General features: G+C 39.7%; 1 protein-coding gene and 1 long non-coding RNA gene across 2 annotated transcripts; one reads left to right on the top strand and one right to left on the bottom strand.

Moving 5' to 3' along the window:
• Positions 1 to 272: 272 nt before the first annotated feature.
• On the top strand, positions 273 to 22,704 carry PAXIP1 (PAX interacting protein 1). Its single transcript, XM_053409815.1, has 21 exons — positions 273 to 536; positions 2,522 to 2,656; positions 3,712 to 3,755; positions 4,923 to 4,986; positions 5,098 to 5,211; positions 6,539 to 7,159; positions 8,472 to 9,222; positions 10,167 to 10,261; positions 10,731 to 10,826; positions 11,658 to 11,795; positions 12,754 to 12,875; positions 13,244 to 13,428; positions 13,791 to 13,834; positions 14,545 to 14,612; positions 15,577 to 15,679; positions 16,631 to 16,799; positions 17,551 to 17,651; positions 19,224 to 19,358; positions 19,449 to 19,524; positions 21,384 to 21,448; positions 22,076 to 22,704. The coding sequence occupies exons 1-21, from the start codon at positions 444 to 446 to the stop codon at positions 22,085 to 22,087; spliced, it is 3,231 nt and encodes a 1,076-aa protein (XP_053265790.1). The 5' UTR covers positions 273 to 443; the 3' UTR covers positions 22,088 to 22,704.
• On the bottom strand, positions 20,918 to 23,791 carry LOC128424044 (uncharacterized). Its single transcript, XR_008332915.1, has 2 exons — positions 23,610 to 23,791; positions 20,918 to 21,278 (listed from the first exon to the last, which is right to left on the bottom strand). It is a non-coding gene; the product is annotated as an uncharacterized LOC128424044 (long non-coding RNA).
• Between the last annotated feature and the right edge of the window lie 325 nt (positions 23,792 to 24,116).

Below are 24,116 nucleotides of genomic sequence, written 5' to 3'. Positions count from 1 at the left end.
GGCTTGCTCCCTGACTGCCGGTTGCTTTGTTGGTGGGCGGAATCCAGAAGAGTCCATTATTCCCACTAGCGAGGGGGAGCACGGCTCTCCCTCAACCCCTCCGCCCTCAGTCTTCAAAGACGGTTCAGACTTTCTGTACGCGGGGGCTCTCCGTTAAGCTGACGGCAGGCTGCGAGCGGCGGGGGCCGACGGAGCACCCCGCGCTCCCTCCCTCCGCCTTGCTGTTTTCCTCACCCGTCCCTCCCCCCTGCCCTGCCGGAGGGAGATGGTTCGTTCCTCAGCGCGCGCGCGCCCTGCTCCCGCGGTTCGGCGGCCGCCGCTGCCTGGGAGGGGGGAAGGGCGAGGGAGACCCGGGGCTTCGCGAGGGGAGCCTCGGCCCAGGACCCGAGGCGGCCGCTCTCCCCGCCCTTTCTCAAAAGCCGCGCAGCCGGGAGGGACCATCCATGGCGAAAGAAGCCGAAGAGCGGGAGCTGAAGGTTCCCGAGGAGATGTTCAAAGATGTCAAGTTCTTCGCCGTGGGAGACATAGGCGCCGAGGTGCGTTGCTCGGACGGGCTCCCCTCACGCGCGCCCCGTCGCCCCGTCCGCCTTCGGGCGCCTCAAATGCCCCCTCCTCCCCGTAAGACGACGCGGGCCACGCGCTGACAGCGGCTCGCGCCGGTTTTTTGAGCGCGCGGCCTCTCGGGAAGGGAGGGGGGATTTGGGGGGCGCGTTCGAACCCCCCCCCCCCGTGCGCCTTGGCGGCCGTTAACGGCTCCCAACGGCCGCCTCCTTTCCTCCCCCACCTTCTTACAGTATTTCTGTTGCCGGTGTCTCGGCGTCCCGCGCGCCTTCTGGAGCCGGGCAGGCCCTACGGCGGCCTCTGTTGCCTGGCTGGCTGGCTGGCTGGGGAGGCGACAGAGGAGGCTGCACTTCTCTTTTCCTCCCCTCACGGCTTCCCCGGAGTGGGGGACCTGCCCTGCGTCCCCTCCCTCCCTCCTGGCGCAAACTCGCGCTCTCCTCTTTTTCGGCCTGAGTTGGGGACGCGGCCAGGACTAGGCCCCGTCCTCGGTTTTCTCCGCCCGCTCTCCTCCTCCTCCTTCACCTGGCAGGCGTCCCCTCCTTTCCCCAAGGAGCTCAGTTTTATAAATCCGAGGGAAAGCGGAAGGAGGGCCAGTTCGAGTAAATGGCACCTAACCGTGTAGGGAAGCTTTTCCCGACGGTAGTCCGGCTGCAGGGGAGAGAGAGGCGCGGGTTCCTGCGTGTAAACAAACTTACCCCTGAATTTAAAAAAAAGGGTTCGCAGGGAGAGGGCTAGGCTGTATCCTTTCCCCTGAGGTGGTAGTTTTCTGCATCCAAGGCTGTGTGTGGGGGAACATTAAATATCAGCCTGGAGTGGTACAGACAACAGGAAAGCTTTTCTTCTGAATTAGCTGGCCCTGACTGCATCAGAGTGTTAACAGCTGTCTTGAGGCAAGGCAGAAGACCCATTAACAATATCCTCCTGGTTATTGACATCTCTTGCCATTTTGTCCCTTGATCCTATCTCTCTCCAGCCTTGTAGGCAAAATAATTCATCTTTATCTTCACTCTCATTGTTTTGGTAGCTTTTCTTAAATTCATACACGCCCATATCAGTTTCTGGATCTTGGACAAGGTTCTCATCCTTTATTTTCAATACCCTCTGTGTCTTGCTTCTTGTGTCTTGCTTTTAGTGTCTTGTTTCATTCTCTCCTGTGCTGACATCATCACTGCTTGTGAGTTTTGTTCATCCAGCTCCATCCCAGCCATCCAGAAGTCCATTGCACCTTCAAATAACTGCCCTTCTGACTGAAAATGTCTCTCAGAACACCTTAGTTACACTGCCTCTCTTCCTTCAAACCTATTCTTAAAACACATTTTCTGCAAAATCTTTAGCTCGGCTACCAAGCCTACATACCCTGTTCCAACTAATCTTAAGTACATGCAACTGAAATAAACATCCTTCCTCTGTGCACCCTGGCCTCCATTTCTGTCACCTTTCTCTGGTGTAAACCTCTATATATGTATCATCCTATATGATAAAGATGTGAGCAAATGCATTATACTTAGATTTTCACACTGCTACTGGAAATCTTGCATACCCAATCCACAATCAGTGGTAAGCCTGCAACAACAGAATCAAAACAATGAAATGGAATAGCAAACAAAAGTGAATTTAGAATTCAGATTCCTTTCATGCAAGAATTCTGATTTGGAAAATGCAATGAAAAGAAACATATGCATCACCTTGCATTTCACTTCCCACTGCAGTAGCCTGTAATGTGCCTATTTGTGCCTGCTTGTATTGCCACAGTAAGAGCTGGACATGATAGGAGACCAGGGTGAGTAGCTCAGAGTCCCATGGTTGTGTGTTGCAGTTTAGCTGTGCACAAGGAGTGCTTATCTGGGGAAAGATCTGGCTTTAATGTAAACAAGCCTCTAGGGAAAAACACTTGGCTTCAATAGTGTCTAACATCTGCATTTTCCTGAAAGTGAAAACCAAAAGCCCTCTTGTTTTGTAGGTTATTCAGCTTTTGAAAGATGGCAAGGCGAAGGAGGTTTCTTACAATGCTCTGGCATCACACATCATTTCAGAAGATGGAGACAATCCAGAAGTTGGTGAATCTCGTGAAGTCTTTGATCTTCCAGTAGTAAAAGTGAGTACCTACAACATTAGAATTGATAGTTTTAACTACAGTAAACCTAATTTTAGTGCAGGACCTTCAGGGTTATTCATATCTTAGAATCAGCACTTGAGTGCAAAAAAAGTGTACTATATGTGGGAAACCCTGTATCCAGAACCTGAAATGTGAATGTTGTGATCCATTTTACTGTAAGTGTGCTTATGATGAGAGTACTATATATTAATTCAGCACACTCCCTCTCACCCTCAAAATGGAATAATGCTAGCAAGATTGCTGTCAACAATTATCTGGCTGGCAAGGGAAAGATATTGCTTTATATATAAAAGAACATAAAAATATACATTACCATGAACTTGTGTAAAAGTTTGCATGATTCTTATGCAGTGCTTGGGAATGCTAATAACAAGGGAGTGGTCACAGCTCAGTGATAGATCACATAATTTGCATACAGAATGTTCCAGGTTCTGTTCCTCTCCAGTTAGGAATGGGGAAGCCTTCTCTCTGAAACACAGCCACTGCCATTGTAGTGTAATATAGACAATATAGAATAGAGTGAACCAATGTTGACTTAGTGACCTTGTTTCCACAATGTGATAAGCCAAACTATGTCTTACAGAGAGTGGCTCGCAGCTGCTGTGCTCCTTCCTGATATTTTTTTTACTTCTGCACTGTGCTGTGTTAGGCCAAGGTTTGGTTTAGTAGTACATTGTCCAAACCTGGGCTTGTAATAAACCTGTCTCCTCAATAACCATAAGCCGGCTTTGAAGACATGCTAAACCATACCTTGACTTAGTTCAGCACACAAGTAAAAAGTACTGGGGAAGAGCAAAGTGACGGTGAGCACCTCTCCAGCCTGCACGGTCTCAGTAAGCTTAGTTTGGCTTCCTATGCTGTGTGAAACCAGGGCGCTATAAGGCAAGTTCCTGTGTTCCTGTCAATAGATGTTAAATAGCTGATTGGTTAATTTAAATTTGGTACATATTTGTTAAATAGACAGATATTTATGGGATGTAATGTGCATTGTCTATTGGCAACTCACTACATGCATTATTTTCACCTGTTTTTAGCCTTCTTGGGTGACCTTGTCGGTTCGATGTGGAGTTCTTCTGCCGTATCCTTTTTGGTTAAAATGTTAACATGTGTTATGCTTATTTAAAACTTAATACCAGCAGAATATTGGCTAGCACAGCAGCTGTTCTAGAGGATTAATTCTTTCTTTATATGACTGAGGCAGTGTTAGTGGATGGTTGCCTTGACTGGATGGATGGGAGGTTGCCTGCTCTTGATAGGGTTACACTCTCTCTCTGAAGAAGTGGGTACACAGTTTACAGGTACCATTGCTGTCACTTGAGGCTCAGGTGGCCTCAGTGGTGTGGAGTGCCTTCCATCAGCTCTCGCTGGTGCTCCAGCTATGCCTCTTTCTGGACAGGAATAGCTTAACCTCTGTCATCTATACTCTGGTAACCTTTAGGTTAGATTACTGCAACACATAATACGTTGGGCTGCCTCTGAAGACGGTTTGGAAACTTCAACGGGTGCAGAATTCTGCGGCCAAGTTGCTCACCAGCGCAAGATGGTTTGAGCATATCATACCAATCCTGGTCCAACTGCACTGACTGCCGGGTAGTTTCTGGGCCCAGTTAAAAGTCCTGGTTTTAACCTATTAAGCCTTGTGGCTTAGGACTGCAATACCTTAAGGACCGTCTCTCCCCATATGAACTGCCTCAGACACTGCAATCACCACCTGAGGCCCTTTTTCATGTGCGTCCTCTGTGAGAGGTCTGGAGCGCAACCACATGAGAATGGACTGTTACAAGTATGTACCTGGACTCACATGTGCACAGGCAGCACTTAGGTATGTTCAGTTACAGTGTAGTAGGTTAGAAAGTTAGAGGCAAAGGCTATAAACATGTACCAGGGAGTAAAGTATTAGGGAACTCAGGAGGACAAACCTCCAGATAAACATGCATAGGATTAAACTATTAAGTGATATGTTTGGACCACCCATTTATTTTTGTGGTTGATGTGTGACTCTAACCTGAATTGGTGAGACCCAAGTTGAAGATTAGGAAACAACCTATTATTATTACCTGTATTATTATTATTAGAATTTATATACTGCCCTATACCTGGAGGTCTCAGGGCAGTTCACAGAATAAAATACTTTTAGAAGTATTCATAAGATTTTTCTTAGCTATTTGAGAAGCTTTTGGTAAACTTGCACCAGTTATTCACTTTACATCTCATTTATATTATATCCTTGACTTAATTTTGTCAGAGTAAATGGTTTCTCCCCAGAATCCTGTCAGATCTTTTTTGGAGTTGCTGCTTGTCTGTCTCAGGTAAGATGTTTATCCAGATAGTTGTATGTTTATGCTGATAGCCAAATGATGTGTCAGAAAGTGCTTTTCCCTAAATATCTAGTGGTAATTTTTTTTTACCTTTTCTGATAGGTTTCCGCTGAAGACCGAAGTACACTGTGGGCTTTGATTACGTTTTATGGTGGAGATTGCCGGCTGAGCCTCAATAAAAAATGCACTCATTTGATTGTGCCTGAGCCAAAAGGGGTAAGAGTTTTATTATGTGGACATGTTTTCCCATTTTAATGTTACTTTGACTTTCTGAGATATAGAATCAGCATGATTTATACAAAAAAAGCTTCCCTTGTCAACCTTTTACATTTTTTTGGAGGGATCCGTTCAATATGTAGCTGGGAGTGATTTATAAGCTTTTCATTTCAGAAAGCTTTTGATGAAATCAAAGAAAATTGGCATTCATGTTCATGAAGTACTGGTTCATTTGTGTTTTGGTAAAAGATTAAAATATAGAATGGAGAGTAACAGTAAATTGCTAATTAATTTTCACAGTGGAAGGAATTTAGACTGGGATCGCCTATTTATTTTTTATTTTGTGAAAAATAACCCAGTATTTAATTTTATAAATGATATGCGGTTACAGTGGGATAGCCAATTTGCACTAAATATTCAGAAAGGTAAAATGGTGAGCAAATTATAAAGATCTTGCATCAGGCAGCAAATTATTTTGAGTAGTACAGTTAAATATGGATGTAGAACCAAGACAGCTTTAGTTTATTCCAGCCTTGTAAACCAGCCTGCAAAAGTTACTACCTTGTAATAGAAATCAGTAGCCATGTTTTTGCTGGGATCAGAAGTCGGTGTATCCCTTGCATAGCAGCCTGTTCTGCTGGGTACAGGGAAGGAACACTCACCAGTCCACTCACCTCTATGTGCTTATGTGCACGAAATTCCTTGCTGTGAATGGCTGCCAGGCTAGTGCTTAAATAAAGGGTTGATTTATTCCTGCTATTTAAGTCTCCAAGTTGCATTTATTTGGCTGGAAAGCCCTTCAGTGTTCTCAAGTACTGTATCAATACTTTTTTCAGCCTGTATTACACAAGAATTGCTGTGGTAGTTAAAACTTCCCCACATCAGGACTGCCTGGTCACTAAAGTACCTAAAAATAGGATGTTGACACCATTATAACTTTTTTCGTATTTAGAAATTTAAAATGCTTATCTCTTTTTGCCAATTTTTCTCTTTGCCTTTTTCTTTCTTTCTCTCCCTTGTTGCCCAGCAGGCTGCAAGAAAAGGAAGAGATCACTCTTGTCAGAGGTCAGATTGATAGGTTTCAGAGGGTTTTTGAAATTGGTCTGAGGGCTGCAGGTTGTCCACTCACATTTTAGAGGACTGAGTAACTAAGTTTTTAAGGAGTTTATAATCTTAGAAGGAGTTTATAATTTTATTTATTATTAGTAACCAGGAATGTAACTTGTTGAGCTGATGTAAACCAATATAATTAAAACGAGTGTTTACAAAACTAACACTATCTAAAAGCTAAATTGACTCATAATTGGAATGCTTTTGTTCTTCTCAGGAGAAATATGAATGCGCCTGTAAAAGAGAAAACATTAAAATTGTGACACCTGACTGGGTTTTGGATTCTGTATCTGATAAAACTAAAAAAGATGAGGCTTCCTATCATCCACGATTAATTATATATGAGGAAGAGGAAGAAGAGGAGGAAAATGAAGATCAGGATTCTCAAAATGAAGCCAGCACAGATGAAAAGTTGTCAAGTCCAGCATCTTCACGAGAAGGCTCACCTTTGGGTGATCGAGCTTTTTCACCTAAATCTATTGATGCTGATAAAACGAAAGGAGAACTGATGTTTGATGATTCATCAGATTCGTCTCCTGAAAAGCATGAAAGAAATTTGAACTGGACACCTGCTGAAGTTCCACAGAATACAGCAAAGCGCAGATTGCCTTCAGGCAAGGATTCTGGATTGATAAATTTGTGTGCCAATGTCCCACCTGTCCCAGGCAATATTTTGTCCTCTGAGATGAGAAGTAATATAATGGCTTCAGTACAAAGTCCTCAAAGTTCTGGACGTCCCGAAATGATGGCTGCATGGAGTCCTGCAGTACGGACATTAAGAAATATTACAAATAATGCTGATATTCAGCAGGTTAATAGACCATCAAATGTTGCGCATGTAAGTATCTTAAAGTACAAGTTAAAAAAAATGTTTGGAAGTGAATAGTTTTTATGACTTGGATACTATAAAATACAAAGAGAATTGTTGTAAGGATTACAACTAGATAACACATGTCAAGTGGAAAGCACTATACAAATGCTATGTTGCACTCACACAATTACAGAAGTTTTAGTACATTGATTACAGTGGTAACTTGGTTTACAAACTTAATCCGTTCCAGAAGTCCATTCTTAAACCAAAGCGTTCTTAAATCAAGGTGTGCTTTCCCATAGCAGCGGGGGACTCAATTTACAAATGGAACACACTCAACAGGAAGCAGAACACGTTTTGCTTCCAAGGCAAAGTTCACAAACCAAAACACCTATCTCCAGGTTTGCAGCGTTCTTAATCCAAGTTGTTCATAAACTCAGCTGCTCTTAAACCAAGGTATCACTGTATATGAGTTTAAATTTTCTCTCCAGTAATTTTTGAATCCTTTAGTGTAGTTGGGCCTAGTCTTTTCATATTTAATCCTATGCTTGTATGTGTGCAGAGCCACTTACTTGCCCTTTTACTTTACCAAGGCCTGCAACATGCAGAAGTCTTCTAAATTAAAAAGAAATAGATGATAGAAAATGTGAAAACATGTTCTTAATTGTGCAAGTTAACAACTCAGACACAGTGCTGTGGAAATGCAGAGCAAATATGTAATTCATGCAATTTGAAAGTATTCTTTAGATCAGTGAAGATATTCCCCATGGTAACTTAGCATTCCATGATTACTATTTGAAGGGTTTCCTTCAGGGTTTTTTCCTTTAAAAATTTGTATTTCTTTACATTTTGGTGCCTGCCTTAGCCTTCTGATACATCTCTTAGGTGTGGATAGTATCATTTGGCTGCATAAGTACCAGTGCTCATCTTGACTTCAGAAATAGAAGGAACTACTTGAAGAGGAAAATTATCACAGAGAATTTTTAATTATGCTAGCCTTTCTCTTAATGTGTGAAGTGTAGAAGTGTAGAAGCATAATGCTGTGTTGCATGTTTTATATCACACTTCCTATGACATTTACCTACCTCTGTGCTATCTGTATATTGGGACCTCTTGAAAATTCTCCCATTTGCAAATGAATATAAACATGCTTTCTGTTAATTTGCATTCAAAATAACTGTTTTGTGGAATAACTAAATGCTTTCCTCTATTAATTAGACTTCTAATGAAGTACAGTTTTAGTTGAATACATCAGAAAGTTTTCAGATTTGATTTATGCTTTTTTGTTTTCAGTGAAATGTTTTGAAGGAAAGTTTACATGCATCCTTTTGTTTTCTAGATCTTGCAATCACTTTCTGCTCCTACAAAAACTTTGGAGCAGCAGGTAAACCATAGCCAGCAGGGACATTCAAATGCTGTGTTGCTTAGCCAAGTTAAATTGACTCCAGAGACACACTTACTACACCAGCAGCAGCATCCACCTCAGCAGTCACAGCAGCAGCAGCAACAACAGCAACAACAACAGCAGCAGCAGCAGCAACAACAACAGCAGCACCTCCCTCTCTTGCATCTTCCATCCCAACAAATTGTGCAGTTGCAGCAACAGCAGCAGCCACAGCAGCCTCAGATTACTCAACAGTCTTTCTCTCAGCAGCCTCATCAGTTTGTGCAACAGCAAGTTCATCAACACCAATTCTCACAGCAGCAGTTACAATTTTCTACACAACAGATACATTCTCAGCAGCAAGTACATCGTCCTCAGCAACAGTTGCAATTTCAGCAGCAGCATGCCTTGCAACAGCAGCTGCATCAGCTACAGCAACAGCAGCTACAGCAACAGCAGCTGCAACTACAGCAGCAAAACCTTCAACAACAGTTACAGCAGCAGCAACTACAGCAGCAACATTTGCAACGAATGCAGCAGCAGCAGCAGCAGCAACAACAACAACAAATGCAAAATCAAGCATCTCAACTCTTGACCCAGACTTCTCAGACATTACAGCATCAGGTTCCAGTTCAGCCATCGCAGCATCCTCAGCAGCAACAGTTGCAGCAGCAGCAGCTCTTTGGGCATGATCCATCCATAGAAAGTTAGTAATTTTATTCTTGTGTATGTTAGCTGAGGCTGTTAATTACACTTATATAAATAGCAGAACACTCCCCCCCCCCTTTCTGACCCAGTGGGTCTACAATGTGTCTTACAAATCTAATTAAAAGGTTCATGTTAAAACTGTAAGAGTGACGATATAAAACGTCAGACAAGCAGTAAAAGAGCAGCTGAGATCAGAGCAAGCAATTCCCCAAACAAAATACCAATGGTGATCTGATTACAAACCATCTTTGTTGACAGCTTGAAAACCAAGAGTAGAGTAAGGGAGAACAAACCACATCTGGAAGTGAGTTTCTCAACATGGTGCCATGGCAAAAAAATAGTTTCGGCTACAAACTTTCATGTAGGAAGATTCTTCCAGTTCAAACTTTTTCCAATACTTTTTTGTATTTGATCACTTACATGTGTTATGGGGCCATTGTCAGTCCTCCATTTCAGTGGACATGCTGAAGCATAGAGCTTGTTGGAATGAACTCATGGCCTATTTTTATTAGACCCACCAGTGCTCTCATTGTTTACAGTCTACTAAGCATTTTTCACAATGCGTCCAAATACTAGTGAAGGGCAGTCTCTGCGCGGTGCTCCTTCACTTTTGTATGTACGGTAATGGGCAGAGGGAATAACCCATGCACAGTCCCTGAGGTGATGTGTGCACAATGCAACTCCAATTCACAGAACTGTTTCTGCATCTGCAGAACACCCTCTAAATTCAGCCACTTGCTTTCCAACACTGATCTAAAGTTTGCTGGGAAGTGGAGGACCTTGCAGGTGTGCTCATGTTCTGTGAGCTAAAGCAAGTTTCACTCTTTGGAGAGATGAGTGTAGCAGCAAATGAAGACCGTTTTATTATTAATGGTAGCCCATTAAATAAGAGAAAATATGCTAGAGTATTTTGTATTAATTTAATTTGTATTACTCTTCTAGTTCCAGAAGACTATTTTCTGTTGGGTTGTGTCTTTGCAATTGCTGATTATCCTGAGCAGATGTCTGATAAACAATTACTGGCAACATGGAAAAGGGTAATTATTTGTTCTTTTTGTGAATATTGTGAATATTTTTCAGTTTTTTTGCATTAGTTTTTCAGTTTCTTAAACAAAAATGGGTATATTTAAAAACCAACAAATTGTTTTCTTTTTGACTTAATAGATTATTATATATATTCCATATCCATAATATGTATGTTACCAACAAAGCACACAAAACTTCATCTTCTTTGTTCTCCTTTGAACTGATTTTTACTGTTACCTCCTTCAAACATAATTTTTGCCTTTCTTTGTTATCTGTTTATCAGAGGTCCATCTGCCAAAATTTCCCATTACTCTAAAGTAACAAGCTTACCAGTTAGGTTTTGTGCAAAATACAGTGATAAGAGCCTGTATTACCTTCACACTTTTTAAACTATGGCACATATGTAACATGGCAAAAAAATTCAATGAGTGTTGTTTGATTAACAAACCTTTTAAGTGTGTCTAGTTTTTATTTTTCTAGATAATCCAAGCAAATGGCGGTACAGTAGATCCCACATTCACAAACCGGTGTACACATCTTCTCTGTGAAAGTCAGCTTAGTAATATGTATGCTCAGGTAAGACCAAATGGCACAAATGTACTTACCTATGTTTGTAAGAGCTGTTTATTTCCTTACATTGAATGATATAATCAGGAACAATTTATTACAAAGGTGAAAGTATCTATAGATACATAATTTATGTTCTCCCAGTCTTTTGCTGCTAGTAACCTCAAGGCAACTTAAAACTGTAAAATACAATTTTAAGCATATAGTTTCAAACAGCAATAACATAAGATTCTCTGTGCAGTCATGGCCTGTAGCTAGGTCTTCTCCCTCCTCCTGAGTAGACCATTCCTCCTAGGTATTCCCCTGCTGTTATAGCTGTTTTGCAGCCAAACGAGTACTCATGCTATGACTTGGGGCTTCCCATCTGCTCTGTCACCACCTTTGTTCTGAGGCCCAGGAGGCAATTGTGAAGAATTGGGGATGGGGTTAGAGGGCGCTTTCTCTCTCTCTCTCTCTCTCTCTCTCTCTCTCTCTCTCTCTCTCTGTGTGTGTGTGTGTGTGTGGAGGGGGGGGGGGCTTGAATAGGAAAGAGACAGAATACAAGAAATAAATATATATTGTATCTTTTGGTTGTTGTTCTGTAGATTGTGGTAGTTGTATGCTCCCTACAGTTGAGAGTGACTAACCTAAGGATTGGTGGGCCTGTATCAGAGATGGCACTCACTGCAGTCTGAGGACTTTGGTTCATCTGTATCCCATACCAACCTCATTTTTGTTTGAAAGTGGGTGGCTAAAAGCTTTATAAACCTAAAGCAGCAACATATATATATTTAAAATATTTGCATACATACCTACTAAAATTTATATGTACAGTGACAATGTTTTGCATTTGTGTTGCAGGCTTTGAGAGAAAGGAAGAGATGTATCACAGCACACTGGTTGAACTCTGTGCTAAAAAAGAAGAAAATGGTACCACCTCACCGAGCTCTTCATTTTCCTGTAGCATTTCCACCAGGAGGGAAACCATGTTCACAGCATGTAAGAAATTAACTCTAGCATTTTGCTTGGAAGGTGCTGTTGCTATTATTTCTTTTACTTCAAGCAGCTTTTAATGTCGGAAGATATAAAAATGAGCAAATATGTAACGTCCTGTCTCTGAGAATATTTTACAACTCTAATTGAAATTAATAAAATTACATGATTGAATTCAGGATTTTTTTGTACTGCACCTAAATATCTTTATGTAAATGGGATATATTTCCTTGCTGTGCAATTTAAGTTATCTTTAAATCTCAGGTGTGGAACTGGTTTGTTTGTTTGTTACTCCTTTTTATGTGAGGATTACTGCATTATGAAGGGTTTTCTGTTCGATGGTAAATTTGGTTATCATATTGAGAGTTAGGCAAATGGTTCAATTTATGAAAATGATATCATAAAGCAAGAATGGAGAACAGGGGCCCCTCTAACATTCCTGACCTTTGGCCATACTGACCATGACTGAGATTTGGAAGTCCAACAATATCTGGAGGGGTATAGATTATGAACCCCTGTCATAAAGTGACTGCCTGAAGATTTTACCACTTCATATTCGAATGTTTGGTTTGGACCTTTTCTGTCAAGGGTTGCTTACACCTTGAATCTTCCTACATCAATTAATAATTCCACAAAATGAACCTTGGAATCTTTTGGGGCTAAAAGGCAGTACGAAAAGATTTAGATAAATAGAAAAATGTCTGGCTGCAGTTATGTGTCCACATTTTGAGAATGAGAAGAGTTACTGTTTCATAGCATACTTCAAATTAACTGAAGACTTGGGAAGAAAAGGTTACCCATAATATGTACTTAAAGAATAGGACACTTTTGGTAGGCATTGAAAGATGGGCAAGGAGACACATACTACAAATGACCAAGAGAGATTTACAACTTTTTCTGATAGCATTTATTTGAAATTTCTGTTTACTCATATTGCTGATGGGTGAATCATCTTCTGTTCCAGATAATCTCAGTGACAGGTTTTGTTGATAGTGACAGAGATGATCTCAAGCTGATGGCCTACCTCTCAGGTGCAAAGTACACAGGCTATCTTTGTCGCAGCAACACAGTTCTCATCTGTAAAGAGTAAGTGGCTTATATTTATTTTGATCTTTTTATTAACCATGATATATAAATAATACTGTTACAATTTGTGAAAATATTAGTGAGTATAAAATTATAAGCTAAATAGAGAAGTTATTACATTCTAAAAAAATTATCCCAATTGGTATCTTTTGTTTTAAGCACATTAGGGGGGTGTGTGTGTGTGTGTGTGTGTAATAATTTCATAAATTGGTTTTATATGTGCAATTGTTTTAAATTTTTATTTATGCAATTGTTTTATATAAGTTTTTATTGTAAATGGCTTTGGGATGCCTCATGGGAAGCGATTCATAAATGAAAATAAATAAGATGTTTAGTATCATTTGTGTCTCTTTTCCCTCTGTAACAAGGCCAACTGGCTTAAAGTATGAGAAAGCCAAAGAGTGGAGGATACCATGTGTGAATGCACAATGGCTCTGTGATATATTACTTGGAAATTTTGAAGCACTGCGGCAAATACAGCACAATCGATACACGGTATTCAATCTTCAAGAACCACTTGCTCCTAATCAACACCTGGTTTTAAACCTTCTTGGTAAGAAGAATTGCCAGACATATAGCATAGCAAATGTTAGTTTTCTGCAGTAAAGAAATAAATAAAACTTGTTGCTCAGACTTAGGAATTTAGGAAATGACATTCATTCCCTTTAAAGACTTTTAGTATTGCACCGCTAGAATGGTTGTGCAAAACTGGAAGCAACACATGAAATAAAGGGTAGTACATATTTGCTTACCTAATGTGAACTGCGCCACTTTTGGGGGATGTTCCATGCACACTGTCAGACTATGTGTGTGTAATTAGCATGAAAAGACTATGAACTGAACTAGTGTGGTGGAGTGTGAAGAAAATATATATCCTCATGTCAAAACTTGTTCTTTCCTGTTCACTGTTCCTAGATGCTTGGAGAGTTCCACTAAAAGTATCATCAGAACTTCTAATGGTATGTGGATTTGCTAATAATTTATTTACTTTTACTGCTATTTCAGTGGGAACATCATAAATCTGTTTGGACAAAGGAATATAAATCCTTAAAAGATTCATTTGTTTAAGATACACTTATGCTGTCCTTTGTTTAAAATTGATTCCAGGGCAGTTTACATACTATAAGAATAAAGAATCCAATTTTAAAAATAGGATTTGCTGTTTAAATGATCTTTGAACGTGTTTGGATTTTTGCAGAGGCGTATTAGCAATACAAGTTTGACAAGAGTGACAAGTAAAAATAGAAGTGAAAACTTCAGAAGTTCTTATGGCTGCATCAAGGTGGTGGGAGTACATACATTTGGGGCTGTGGCTTTTCTCATGCTAAACTATAGTTTAGTGTGGCACTGACACCAGGCCATGTCTTGAACAACCTTCAGTTTTGATACTGCTTTCTGTTGACAATTTCTAATATAATTATTTGATGACTGATGAAGCATATAAGGTGTAGTGTGCACACACACAAACTAATTAAAATATTATCTGAGCCATTCCCCAAAATAGACCTTTTAAACTGCATCTAGGCTCCTATGCTGAGGCATTAAGTGTGCTAAATCTGTTTTTATTTTAGTTACTATGGCTAAAAGATTTTGCTGTGAAATAGTAAATAATTATTAGAGGGGATGTGTGTGTGCATACACTTATATATTTCTATATTATTTGTTGTAGGGTGTGAGATTACCACTAAAACCAAAGCAAAATGAATCAGTAATTCAGCCATCAAGCAAGCGGCCAAGGTGAGAGAGTGGCCATTCTCCAACGTGTCACATTCTTAGTCTATTAAATAAAGTTATCAAAACTACTTCTAAAACTTCTGGAAATCTCTCTCTCTGGAGTGGCAAACTGCAATCCTAGGGGACGACTGCAGCATTTTGGGCCCCTCTGTCTCAGGACTCTCTCAGCGTTTCTCAAACTTGTGTTCCCAGCTGTTGTTGGACTACAGCGGCTGAGGACCCAAGTTTGAGAAACACTGACTAGGCTATAGGAGTGCCTGGCATGCTCTGGTCCATGGGGTCACAAAGAGTCGGACACGAATAAATGACTAACCAACAACAGGCTATATTGCCTTCCTAGTTCTCAACCGTGCTTTGCACCTTCATTGTGTTCTTTTGCCTGGGTGGAATGCGCTCTTGAACTATGATGAGGTCTCTTGTTTGCATTGATGGAAGATTGAGAAATTTGTACTGTGTGTGTGTGTAGAAACCTTTGAGCTGGACCTTTGTGTGTACTTTGCAAAGGTAAGAGTTGCACCTGCTGCTCCAACCACTTTTGCCTCTGGTCCATTCAACACTAGCATGTTGATCCCTGAAGGTCCCCTATGAGGGCCCCTTCATGGCCTGAAAAACGTTCCCCAGCCCTGCTCTATATTATCATTCTGCTGATGATTATTTAGAGAGAGACTTGTCCTTTGGAAAGTGAACAGTTTGGAGGGAGGAGGGAGGGTGCAAACTAAGTCAAAGTATGTAAGAAAACATGAACCTTGAAATAATGCCATATGTAGGCGCTTCAGAAATGAAATATTCTACAAAAGATAGCTGCACCAGCTAAATCCAAACAAAAGTTGCATATGGTGTGTTTCTACACACTTCATGGACCTTCTCTACATTTAGATATTAATCATGAAAACAGTATATCAAAATTGTGTTGAATTTTAAATCCAAAAATACTGTGTTTTGTATTAACAGTATTTTGTATTTGTAGAATTGAAGACTTGCCAACTCCTAATAAAAACGTGACATCAGAATTGACACCAGTAGTGCTCTTCACGGGATTTGAGCCTTCCCAGGTGCATCAGTACATCAAGGTGACTTTTCTCTGTCTTAACAGAACAAACACTTTTGTAACATTTTTCTCTACTGAAAACCCTGCAAAATGATATAATACGTTCGTCTTGTGATTCTATACCTCAGGTGGCCCATTCATGCAAGCAAGTTACCAGTTCCTGCAACGAAACATACATGTATGGAAACTCTCTTAGATCTACTGTATAGTCTTGTACAGAAACCTAAATCATCATAAGAGCCTGCGGGATTAGACCAAAGGCCTATCTCGTGGGTTGCTAATGAGGGGTGCATGTGTCTGTAGAGACCTCTTCTGGCACCCACAGGCTTTCCTCCCCTCACCCCCTCATGCTGAAATTAGGCTTGAAAGTAGTGTTCTCTTGTAACTCATAGAACGGGTTGCAGTGTGTGTTTAGTCTTGGTGTTTGTATGGTGCCCATGGCAATTTATTTCGTTTGCAAATCTATGAAGAGGCCCCTAAAATTTGACAGTTGTTTGGCCTATCTGGTCCAGTGTTCTGTTCTTTGGTCTAATTTAACAGGACTCTTCTTTGGCTTCTGGTTGCTAGACTATATGGTATATCTAGGGGTAGTGTCGCACAATTATGTTTGTTGCAGTGACTGCTAATGTAATAGCATAAAAGACATCAGAGGTGTGGCATCACAGACATAGGTTTTATCAACTTACAGCAGCCTTTCTCAACCTTGGGTCCCCAGATGTTCCTGAACTACAGCTCCCACCATCCCTGACCAGTGGCCATGCTCGCTAGGTATGATGGGAGTTGTAGTCCAACAACACTCAAGGTTGAGAAAGGCTGCCTTACATTGTTTTTCAGTGGAGCTGGTTCATGTGCTTGGTTACTGGTCATCAAGTGTATGCTTGTGTGAACTAGGCTTAGTTTATCTTGCTTTTAGTTTGATTGAACTATTATGATGTGGCTGGAGGCTATAACCTTTTTTTAATACAATTTTCAGAAACTCTACATTCTTGGAGGTGAAGTAGCAGAATCTGCCCAGAAATGCACTCACTTAATAGCGAGTAAAGTGACACGTACTGTAAAATTCCTTACAGCTATTTCAGTTGTAAAGCATATAGTAACCCCAGAATGGTTGGAAGAGTGTTTCAAGGGCCAGAAGTTTATAGGTAAGTAATTCTTAAAGCTTGTCAGTATAAGTGATATAAAGAGTATCTCCTTTAAAACACAAAAATGAAGCACGTGCAAAATAGTGCCCTTCTTGCTGTTAAGCAGGTGGACAACACTGAAACAATTAAAAAAATGTTGAAATAGAAGTTTCCCCTGTGACCAGGGGAGTGAGTCAGATAAGAGGGTTAATGCCCCCCTAGTTCTGTATTTTACTTGTAGGTACAGTTTACAAAGCAGTGCTTAATGTTTTACAAATTATTATTATTATTATTACTACTACTACTACTATTATTACTATATGCATGTAGAACTTTAACATCTCTAGTGCCATTTTTAATGAGTGATTTCTTTTTCTAAATTTTCAGTGGTTTTAAAAGTAGTTCCTCTTCACTCAGCAATTTTCAAGTGCTAAATTTGTAAACAAATATAAAATTAAAGCAAGTACTTAACTCCAGCTTCTTATATTGAGTTGTGCTGCTTAATTTAAGGGTCCCAAGCAATTCTTAAAATTAAGCTGTTGATTTTTAAAAGAAGACAATCGCTAGCTGCCCCATTGGCATCTTCCTTATTGATGGAACTTACAGTGGGGCAACTGAATCTAAATGCTCAAACTAAAGTAGTAGTATCTGATATGATTTATAAATTCATAAATAATTATTTTTTTCTGATAACAAATTATTTTCTCAGCAGTAGATGCTTGCATCTTTTTGTGTTATGAATAGTTACAGTTATATTTTTCCTCCATTTTAGAAGAGCAAAACTACATACTCAGGGATGCAGAAGCTGAAGTTCTTTTCTGTTTCAGCTTAGAAGAATCTCTAAAGAAAGCACAGGAGACACCGCTCTTCAAGGTACATCAGTTTTTAAAAAGCACTAAATCCAGATTATTTGAACCAAGTGTTTAAACATGAGTGTTACCATCATGTATGCTAGCCTAGGAAAAAAGTATTTCCAACCACTTGTAGCTTTTATTTTGAAATATAAGTAGTTCAGTATAACTAAATGTTGTAGACTGGATTCCACTGAGGCATCACACCAACAGCTTGGTTGTAGCTTTCAAACATAATCATAATTTAGAATCATTGAAGGCGAAGGCAATGTGGGAGAGGGAGAGCTGCGCAGCACCCCTTCAGCGAAGCAGGAGAAGAAATGGAAGGGGCTCCATTTCTCCTGCCACTTCGCTGAAAGGACGCTGCACAGAGAGGGGGAGAATTTTTTTTTCTTGTTCTCCCCCTCTAAAACAAGTTGCGTCTTATGGTCGGGTGTGTCCTATAGAGCGATACTTAATCTTTGATACCGGCAACTATCCACTTCTCTTTTTTTCCTTTTAGTTTTCTCAAATCTCCAAAACCTTTGGTTTTATTCCTGCTTCTCAGTCCTTTTCAAGACCGCTATTTCTTGATACTTAGTTGTTGGTTATTTTTCTCTAGTTCAGAATCTTGACAGTTCTTTTAGATTTTTTCTATTTTCCTATGTACAAGTGATTATCAAGCCTCTTCTATTCAGCTCATAAATCCATAATTTTGTAATTATGGTCTAAAGCTCGGTTCTTTGTTACCCATTGAAACATCATTTTGAGAATGGCAACTAAGGTTTGACATTCATAATTTAAAAGTAATATTTCAAATTATGAAATTGCCAAGTCATCCTTTCATGCATTAACTCTTTAACAAATAATGAAGAGTATTTATGCCTGACCATTTTAATGCTTTTCCATCTATAATTTTAAAACATTCCATTTAATGAATGACTGTCCTTGTAGAACAGAAATAATCTGTCAGCCATGTCGTTTTATATTGCAGTTTGTGTAGGGACCCAGAGACAGGCTGATTCTCTTCCTTTGTTAAAAATTATAACTGCAAGATCCACTGAAACTTGGTTATTATTCTGTTTATTGATGCCTCTCTTTATGTTACTGATAAGATAGCTGAGTACTTTCTATTTTAACCAAACATTAGGAAGCAGATGGTAAAGTAAGAACTTGCTGTAGGTTCCTCTGTAAAGATAGTCTTATTTTGCTTGTATCAAACTGCATTTATTTATTTATTCATAATTCAAAATTGCTTTTAATTATTGTAACATTCTTGTCTCCCCACCCACCCACCTCTACTTCTAAGTCTTCTACTTGAGTACAGTATATAAAAACTATGGGGTGGGGCTGCCTTGAGATCTTGTAGAAATAGCAAGTCAGAACCTTCTTCCTCCCTTGTAGAAGAAATTAGCAAGGTATCCATGGCGAACATCAGCTTAAGGGGGAAAATGATAACATTAGAGAAGAGGCAGGACAAGGTGAGAAGTTAATATACCACAATATGGAATGCTAATTGACAGGAAGTGGACAGACCACACTGGTACCTTGCTCTCAATGTCATAAATGCAGACATACAAATGTGTTTTGTGTTTCATAAATGTTTTGATTTTAGGGAAAGTACTTCTATATTACACCTGGAATTTGCCCTAGCCTTTCCACTATGAAATCTATTGTGGAATGTGCAGGAGGAAAGGTATTGAACAAACAACCTTCTTTCCGTAAGCTCATGGAACACAAGCAAAACAAAGTGAGTGTGATCTTGATTGATTTTCTAACAACTTTCTGTTTGGAAAAGGTGTCCATTTGAGCTGACTCAATTTCACTATTTTTAATACAGAGCTTATCAGAGATTATTCTGATTTCTTGCGAAAATGATCTTCACTTATGTCGAGAATATTTTGCCAGAGGCATAGGTATGTGTTCTTTTTACTTGTAACAATGTTTAACAATGCAACATGGCACCAGCACTTTCAGGAAAGAAATGTATCCTAGTCTAATAGTTTGGTTATATAATTGAAATATATATCAAATCCTGGATGTGTGGGCTTGTGGGAGATTTTATACATAGAATGGCCTTTTGCATAGTATTAGAAGAAAACACCTTTTGCTAGGGGTGTATCAGGTTCAGATAAATCCCAATGCAAAATGTTGGAGGTGAAACAGGATCTGTCAAACAGAATCAGCATAAATCAAAATGAAGACCCCTGAAAGTTTCATTCCATTGTGATTCATTATTTGAATCGGTGCTGTTAAATCGAGTGCTCTGTACAGTGGTACCTCGGGTTACAAATGCTTCGGGTTACGTGTTTCAGCTTGCAGACTGTGGGAAACCCAGAAGTACCGGAAACGGATACTTCCAGGTTTCGCCACATGCACAGAAGCGTCAAATTGTGTCACGCGCAGACGCAGCGCTACAGGTTACGAATGCTGAGGGTTGCGGATGTGCCTCCATCACGGATTATGTCTGCAACCCGAGCTTCCACTGTAATGGAGAATCTAAAAAGGGAGCTATATTTCCCCCCTTTTCACTTGCAGGTGAATTTTGCAGGGAAAAAACTTACCAGAGTGTATTAAGACTGTGAACTTCAAGAAGATCCATTCAGGCTTCTTTGTGCACAGGACTCTTTTAGAAGCAGGCGCGCCAAGTGGTGGAGCCTGAGGGGTCTTCAGCCCCACCCCCAATATTTCAAGGGGGGGCTAGGCTCCCCCAAAATCCTGTGGCCCGCTCTGCCTCCTCCCTTCCGATGTCGCACTGGGGGGAGAAGGCTGAGAGCAGAGCCCAGCAATGCGTTCCCCATTCTCCACCCGGCACACAAGTGCCAGCATCGTGACGGCGGGACACCTGTGTGTCCCAAACTGGTGAGTGAGCACTTGTGCGCTAGGTCGGGGGGGATGCGTCACATGATGCGCCCCGCAATGTGTGTGTGTGGGGGGGGAGTCAGCGCTCATAGAAGCAGGCAGCCCCAGTAGTCTAATTGCTTAGACCTTGCCTTTATATAAAGAAAAGTTCTGCTTATTTATTTGAATGTCCCTCCACCTGAATGAAGTGTACTAGGAAATAATCAAAGGGATTGAAATCCAGACCTCTCTGTCAGAATAAAAGATACCCTTTCACCTGCAAGCTCCCCAGTGAGCTTTAGTTTCACTTCTGAGAAAATAAAAGCTGTGTCTGTGTGACATAACAGTTAACTTAATGGAATGACTAGGACCACAGTGCTACTTGGAAGGCTGGCAACTTGCTGATCCACCTCAGCATGCCTTGTTAACAACACAGTCCAACTCAATAATATGAAAGACAACCTTGAATCACCTCAAATCACATTGTTATTTAGGCTGCACACAGAGCCAATGTACACCTGCGGTGTATTTATAGCTTTACATTGAAGATGTCAAACTTGGCACTAGCCCAGCTTATGAGTGGCCGCTTCCATGACTTGTCCAGCTCACCAGCTGCAAATGTGCCACAGTCTGACACAGCTTGCACAGGTCTGTTCCTGGCATCCAACTGCCAAGTATCCCTTATGCACACTGCCTCTTGATCAGAATGTCAGTCTCCTTGAACATTAATGTTTTAAGGACACACACAGTTCCAGCTTCATAGTTACCTTGAATAAGTTAGCTGCCTCCATCTTTCATACTTTCAACTGGCAACTCCTCAATCCAAGTCCTTTTAGTCAAAACATAAACGTTAAAAGATCAGTAGTTGCAATTAATTTAACATGATGTCTTGATTAAGTTTTATGTTTCTCTCCCCCCCCCCCGGTATTTGCAGATGTTCACAATGCAGAGTTTGTTTTGACTGGCGTTCTTACTCAGACACTGGATTATGAATCATATCCTTTATATGCTATATAAAATATGATTGTGTTTTCTGTATTCTAGCCTCCCTTAAAGGGAACAGCTGGCAAAGTTCACTTAATTTATTAGCCATATATAGTGTTTCTAACTAATGAATGAATGTAGATAATTGGAATTCAGGTAAGCTGGTATCACCTTTTACCACGGCATGTTTTATTCCCTCTGCTCTCACAGGCTCGTTGAAGTACAGGTTAATAGTTTGCACCTGTGTTTGCAAAAATACTTACTGGTTTTTACAGGAAGTTAGATTGTTTGCTAGGATTCCCTGAAATTAAGGGCACATGCTTTAATCTTTTGTTGTGACTGTCTCTTTAATAATGTCTTAATGATTTATTCTAAAATATGCTGTCTCTTAAAAAAAAGGAATTAGCATTTGAATTAAGTGTTGAAACACATATTCTTATCAAAGTATAGCCTGAAAAAATACACATCACAGTGTTTTGTTGTTGAGTGCATATTTACCTTAGAAAGTTGTAAAAACATGTTGATGCATTAGTCTTAAGAAACAGATTCTCTCCTTATGTTATCCTTTTCTTGTACAAAAAAACCAATTATGGCATTCTGCACATTTCAGCATAGCTTTTTCCTTAACCCAAGTGTACATATAAATTCACTTGACTGGAAGTAAAAATGCCTTATTGCTATAGACTCCTTGAATCCTTCCTTCCAGCTTTTTCAGCCTGTGGATCAGTTGGCACTTCTGGAGTTCTTGTCCCCTTCCTCCCTTGTTTTGCTGAAGGCCAATGAGCAGTTTGAGGCAGGAGAGCAAACGTTAATTGCATCTGTTTAAGATGTGCAGCATTTTATTATTAAAACATAATTAACTATGTTCTTTGTATTATACTAGAGAGAGGTTACTTTTTATATCACAAATTAGTTTTCCTAATTTTTTTTAGTTGTCACAACTGTTGGTACTTAACCACACAAAATTGGAATGTAAAGAGAAAGGGCTTGTGGTATGTAAATTATGGAAATAAAGTATTTTGTATTTTATTTTATTAAGCTCTGTTTCTTTTATATTACTAATATCCTGGTTTTTGTATAAATACACTTTTAAATGATGTTTCTTTAAGATTTCGTAGTGGCTCCTTTCCTCTTCTTTTAAATATTGTGCAATTATGGCACTATGGTAAGAGTAAATTACTCTAAATCATTCTTTCAAATGCTGTAAGATAATCTTCCCTTTATTTTACAAGGTATGTTTTAATATTAAAAACCAAGTATTTTAAGCAGAATTTATTGTTAATGTTTTGTGTATTTCTACTGAAGTTAGGTTGAACTCATTCATATCTGCTGTTATAATTTTTCTTGAAATAATTTTTAATGAAATAAATATGCAAAAAATGAATTCACAGAACTAAACTCACTCAAGGTGAATTACATTTGCAAAATTATATTGTACATAATGGAACTAATTATAAATTGAGTATATGTTATTTAAAAACTAGTATCAAACTACTGTTTCAGCAAGAATAATAAGGTGCAGCCAGTTCCCAAAGATTCTTTTAAAAAGTACAATTCCTTCCATGGATTATCTATGGATCCAATAACAAATCTCCATTCAGTGATTTTGAGGATTTCAATAATTTGGGTTTGGCAGTTACTACAGAATTCTTTAATTTATATAAGTTGAAATAATTAGCATTTGTCTCACCTGACAGCATGCCATGTTTTGTGCATTTGTGTTTCTGAAAATGAAGGGCCATATATGACAAAAAAAGAACACATGATTCATGTGGAGCAGCTGCAGGTATAAATTCTGATGGTTTAATGTTTTAACATGGTAGGTGAGACACTGAACACTACTGGCAGACTTGCAATGCACTTTGAAGACACTGCACTAAATGTTAGTAGAAGTTAGTTGATCTTTGCTCACACACTACATTTTTGCAAGGTAAAGAAAATACATACTTTAGCCAACATCTCTTTGTTCGTAACTGCATTTTAAAGAAACCTCTTCACTGCTGAAACTTGGCAACTAGATCAACATACCTTTTTTAGATGTCATTGGCACCATAACTTTTGAAGGTGTTTGTACTTGTGTGCTCACACTGGAAAATAGCACAGTCAGAACAGAAAGTACAGCAAGTCCACCATCAAGGCATTGGAAATGATTTATAGGAAAAGCATATGGAAATACCTGCTGTCCTTAAGATGAACATGCTTTTCATGTGGCTTTCAGTGATGGTTGCCTCTTCTGCAGCATCTGTGTGTCATATTTCTTGCCTGTAAAACATTTGCCACATTTATGTTCTGTATAATTGCTACACTGAATATTTTATGTATGTTTATTCTTATAAAAGAGTTTTGGATCACATCATAAAACCATGTCATTTTTCAGATTCAAAAAGGATGTGAACTTGTTCAGTGCTAAACATCTGGTAGGAACCCACCTTTCTCACTCGGTTTAAGAAATAGTAAAATGTTCACTGTAAAATGGTCATCAGGTAGGTGAAATGTATACAGAACTCAGGTCTTTAAATTTCAGGAATTGGGGTGGGGAAGCAGGTAGTCAAAACGTCCACCGCTTGGAATTCCTAAACATGTTGCTGCAACTTTTGTTTCTAGGGGAGGCCCCCCCCCCCTTGGGCACCTGCCAATGCACTGGACTTATTTTGTCACACAAATTCAGTAAGGGCCACTGAGA

The sequence above is a fragment of the Podarcis raffonei genome, chromosome 12 (assembly GCF_027172205.1).
Source record: "Podarcis raffonei isolate rPodRaf1 chromosome 12, rPodRaf1.pri, whole genome shotgun sequence".
Lineage (NCBI taxonomy): Eukaryota > Metazoa > Chordata > Lepidosauria > Squamata > Lacertidae > Podarcis > Podarcis raffonei.
This window is presented reverse-complemented; position numbering and strand designations above follow the sequence as displayed.